The sequence below is a fragment of the Oncorhynchus keta genome, chromosome 13, assembly GCF_023373465.1.
Source record: "Oncorhynchus keta strain PuntledgeMale-10-30-2019 chromosome 13, Oket_V2, whole genome shotgun sequence".
NCBI classification, from domain to species: domain Eukaryota; kingdom Metazoa; phylum Chordata; class Actinopteri; order Salmoniformes; family Salmonidae; genus Oncorhynchus; species Oncorhynchus keta.
Genome location: NC_068433.1, coordinates 16510438 through 16515441, shown reverse-complemented (window position 1 = coordinate 16515441; position 5004 = coordinate 16510438). Strand labels below are relative to the sequence as shown.

Genomic DNA, 5004 nt, shown 5'->3' with positions numbered 1-5004 from the left:
AGAATCATCCCAGCTTGAAATAGTTCCCAATTGTTCTGACACAGGACTCCTGGGTTCAAGCCCAGTCTGTCACATTGGTTCCGTGACCGGCATTGGTCTCTGAGAAAGAAGATGGCAAACGGGGGTGAAGTGTAATTTAGGTGGTTTGGTGAGTAATGCTCATGAGATGAGTTAATGAAAACGTGTGTAAATTCCCCAAGGCAACGCTAGGCTAGCTCAGTGGACTAACAGTCTTCTGATGCACAGGAGACCAAAGAAAACATACCTTACTGCACTTCACATCATTTGCCTGGCTACACAGACTCCTTGCTCCAGCCAAACGCTACACCACGCCCACAGACGTTAGTTTCTTCTCCGAAATGAGTCTGGATCTGAGTACGTCCCTGATCCTTCAACGAATGTTAACACATTCGGGGCTATCTGATTGATCCCGAACCCGATGGGTTGGGCTAAAGCCAGAACACACGTGGCTAAAGCGGCAGTTTGAAAATTCATCATTGGCTTTGATACTCTGATTGGTTAGAGATGATCCAACCACTGATGACTTTGTTTGTAGAATACCCCTTGTTGTACTCATCAATACAAACGACTTCAATGATGGCTGTCTCAGACTAAAGTATGTAGTGAATGACAGAGCAGCGGAATAATTTTATGTGAGTCGTCATGTGTTCTATTATACTTTCCACCAATTTCAATCCATGACTTTGGGAAGCTGCTCCGTGAGGCTCCCCAGATCCAATTTCCAGAGGTGTCTGGAAGCAACTGTCTCGTCAAATTTTATGCTCAGTTTTCTTAATTAAATTTAGGAGAGCGTGTCAAACCATTTTAGATCCATTACTCCACCTCTAAAATGTACCCAGAGTGCAAAATGAATGTGCAATCCATCCGTTCATACATTTCTCAGCCACTAATAATATCATGTTATAGATAGACACAAAAAGTAAGGTAGCAACCATGGATATGCACACATCTCATTAAATTCTGAACAATGTACAAAAAATACATGAGTTTAAGAGACTACCTGTTGAATATGGTCCTTATGGTAATAATTTGACTACTAACACTTTTTCCCTGCTGAATTATCGCAGGTGAGCGAGTAATTGCAAAATGCAGTCAGCAACAAAGTAATGTTTCTTGATTATTGGTTGACGCAATTTTTTTCGTGGCCAATCATGTGCCTCTGGGCAGACGCTATCTGAGCGCCCTGACAAGCGCGAGGTGTGTTGCTTGGTAAACTTCAGCCAGTACCAGAATGATAAAATGATTCCGATTGGTCAAAGCTGCGTCAGCTGTCAGAAGAACGGTATAAATACTCCCCGACCCTTTTCTCTAGCTATAGACATTGTTGATGTCAGTGTGGTTTTGGTGGTGAAAATATTGTTGTTGACCCTATGTGGGGGAAGTATTTATATAAGAGAACCTTTATAAAAAAACAAAGTTATTTGTTTTGGGCAAACATCAAGGTAAGACATCTCTTTTATGCGATATTCATGTAATACTCTGCAAGCAAATGTTCTGCTACACCATGAGGTGTAATCAAAAATGTTATTATACAAAGTTTTCGAAACATTAGCTAGGTTACGTTAACTTGGTTGTAACGTTATCTAGATGCAAGTTAACAATTTGATTCCATCTAACTTTCGTCAACTTGTCATCAAAACAAAGCTTTTAAGTTCTGTAGACTATCTATGCCAAGTTGGCTTGCAAATTGTTGCTAAATTATTATTGAACATTTTCCTGTTTATTTTTACAGCACTTTAAAAAGGAACAAACGGTGTGTCACTATGGTTGTTGCTACAAGCACACTGAACAGTAAAAACGCTGAATGCATATCAGAATTGGTTGACCGTAGATACGAACAGGCTTGTATCGACAATGGTAAGCTTGGAAGTAGTATTATTATTCTACAATGTATACTTTCATGTGTAGGCCTATTTTGCAACTGGTTATTTCTATAGTCTCCAGCGCTTGTTTACTTCAATATTGGTGCATAGCTGCAGGGAAGAATGGCGCAGGAGGGTGGGAGGGGAGTGGATGGTGAAGTCAACAAAAGATGAAGTCATCTTTTCTCATCAGCTCTGTGCTAGCCTACAGGACTGATTTGTTAATGAAAGTTGTTCTTTATGGAGACACATCAAATGTTCAGTGTTTGTTCCATAATGTGCTTTTGCCTTGCACCTTCACTCAACTATTTATCTTTTTGTCTTCAATTAGAGCTGGATTTCTGGGACCACTGTCTGGCTGAACCCCACCTGAATGTGGAGGTGTCTGAGGACAGGACATGTCAGCAGCTGGCCAAGATGTTTGAGACCTGCCTGTCGCGGGCCAAAAAGACCACGCTGCACTGCTCAAAGGTGCTGGTCCCGGAGAAGCTCACTCGGAGGATAGCGCGTGATGTCCTGCGCCTGTCATCGGGCGAGCCATGTGGCATGCGTGGCTGTGTGCTCTACGTGCACCTGGAACAGGAGAAGTGCTGCAAGCAGCTGGAGCGCATTGTGTACAATGCAGATGTGGTGCCCACCTTTGAACTGACACTGGTGTTCAAACAGGATGGCAGCGCTTGGCCCAGCCTCAGAGACTTCCTGCACATTGGTGCCTGTTTCACTCCAGGCTTCAGGCATGTGCTGAAACTCAGTCCGGGCTTCCGGCTCATCAAAAAGAAGCTCTACTCCTCCTCGGCTGGTACCGTGGTAGAAGAGTACTGAGGCAATGGCGGAAGGTGGGACTCTTGGGGGGGTGTAAGGGTACAATGCACTTCTACACTTGAGTGTGAATGTAAAAATCACTCCTGGAGGGTTGTTTGTTTTGTATGACTACAGTTTGTCAAGTGATGGCGTGCTGGTATACGAAGGTTATCGGAGGTGTCCAAAGGCCGGTCAACCAGCCTGTCTGTTCCAATGTCCAGAATGGTACAGCTTATTATTCAAAATGGACAGGCTTGGTTACTGTAATGGATTATGGTCTAATGCCTGAACAAGATTAGCATAACTGTCATTGACTTCACAATATTTGAACAAGCTTTTCCAATCAGCTGAAGTTAAATGTAACATTCTGAATATATTTATATTGTCACATACACCAGATGGGTGCAGTGAAATGTTTTATGGGTTTAAGTGCCTTGCTCAAGGGCACATTGACAGCTTTTATTTTTCACCTGGTCTGCTCTGGTATGTGACCTTTTCAGTGCTGGCTGTACGCTCTAACCGCTAGGCTACCTGCCACCCTTTAGAGAGTCTTTGGTAATCAATAATTGTCTGACTCATAATTCAAAATTATAAAGATTTGGCAATTCATGTTTAATGTTTTGATGTCCTGGTTTTCCACATTTAGTAAGTATGTGTTTGTTCAGTCACTAGCCACTTTGAAGTTGCATCAGTCTGGAGTTTGTTTCCAGATTTGTCCACTGTGTTCAGCAAAGTAAACACTCCTAGAGGAACAGGACCTGGAAAGTGGTCAGGGGCCATAATGTAAGTGTTCAATGCTGATTTGCAGGTATGTGTTTGTTAACGAGTCATTGAATGTTTGTCCTTGTGAACATGCTGCTCATCAATGGCACAGGCTCTCCAACCTCGATGCCTTAAACTGCCATTTAGAAAATGTTAATCAGTTCATTTTTTTGCACTTGTTTAGATCCAAGCTCCACGTGATTTCTGTAGAGCTTTCCTTTTTAATACCATATTTTGTCGTTACAATGCTGTTCTCAATTCACTGCAGTGCTGTTTAAGCAACTGAGGATTTTAAATTCCTTTTGAAGGAAGTGGGAATCGTGTATTTTTGACAATAAAACATTTTAAACTGACTTGTCAAGTGTTTAAATATTAATTCAAATGTTTTCCAATCTGGGTTCAACTGCATTACACGCAACTGAAGTTGGTGACTAATTTTGAAAAATTGGAATTTGACTACAGATTGCAAATGTTTTAATGGTAAGAAATTGACTTGCCACTAGTTTTGTACAATAGCTTTTGGCTAATCCATCACCTAGCCAGCTGTGGTGGTTCTTCTGGTGCTATGAATGAGACCGACATGAAAAGTTGCACAATACAGGCTTCTCAAAACATAGCAGCAATATGAACATGACCGTGGGATTCTCTTTGTGCTAGGGGGCTGGCATAACACAGATTTTTCAGCATGGTGCATTACTGAAGTAGTCTGTCTAGAAATACCCATTTCAGTCTCCTATGCATGACACTGGGGAAAAACTACTGGTCCTTGACTGCCTCAGGTGGGTCTAATGCTGGTTGACCCACAACAGGTGGGTCTAATGCTGGTTGGTTAACTGCATTTCAGCAGGTGTCTATGCCACAAGATTCCACCGGCTAAATTTACCGTATGACGTTGAAAGGTCTCTGCTCTGTTCCATCTGACTGCACAATCCACTCATCAGCCCAGCCAGGCACTTCAAACTTCACTATAAAAAGCATCTAGACTAACATTTGTTTTCAACAGCGGAGATCTGACATTTGCAACATCGCATCATTAGATGTTAGTTTTCACTAGAAGTACAGAAGCAGCTTAACATTTTCTAGATTTGCCTAATCTCCTTTTCCAAATTCTTCAAATTTCACATACTGGTGTTATGAAAATATTTTATTGGGGTTGAATTTACACTAGTGAAGACCCAGTGCACTACTTCTGTAAAAAGTGTTTACCATTTAATGAGTGATCTGTACCAAAGTCCATCTGAAAATACATGCTTGATGTGTTTTGCAGTTTCTTGAAATACTTTGCAAATCCAACTTTCTCAAACTGAAATGGTCTATTCATGCCTTTGTATTTTAGTAGACTCATCCAGAGCAACTTAGTGAGTGCATACATTTTCATACTGGACCTCCGTGGGAATCGAACCCACAACACTAGCTCTACCAACTGAGCCACATCACATAAACCACTTGATGTCTCAATGTATTCAATTACTGTATTGTGCATAGTTTTTCTTTATGGCGATGGAAAGTCTACAGGTACAAACCCAGATGTCCAGCGTATGTATAATAACTTTTCTGG

General features: G+C 41.6%; 1 protein-coding gene across 1 annotated transcript; it reads left to right on the top strand.

Annotated features, from left to right (window-relative positions):
- Positions 1 to 1297: 1297 nt before the first annotated feature.
- On the top strand, positions 1298 to 3799 carry LOC118391960 (DNA damage-inducible transcript 4-like protein). Its single transcript, XM_035783488.2, has 3 exons — positions 1298 to 1463; positions 1754 to 1878; positions 2215 to 3799. Exons 2-3 carry the CDS (start codon positions 1785 to 1787, stop codon positions 2703 to 2705), a joined length of 585 nt encoding a protein of 194 aa, XP_035639381.1. The 5' UTR covers positions 1298 to 1463; positions 1754 to 1784; the 3' UTR covers positions 2706 to 3799.
- The last annotated feature ends 1205 nt before the right edge of the window (positions 3800 to 5004 follow it).

Coding starts and splice junctions, on each gene's coding strand:
- LOC118391960 (XM_035783488.2), top strand. CDS start 1,785: ATGGTTGTTGCTACAAGCACACTGAACAGTAAAAACGCTGAATGCATA. Junction 1,879..2,214: donor ACAGGCTTGTATCGACAATG/GTAAGCTTGGAA, acceptor GTCTTCAATTAG/AGCTGGATTTCTGGGACCAC.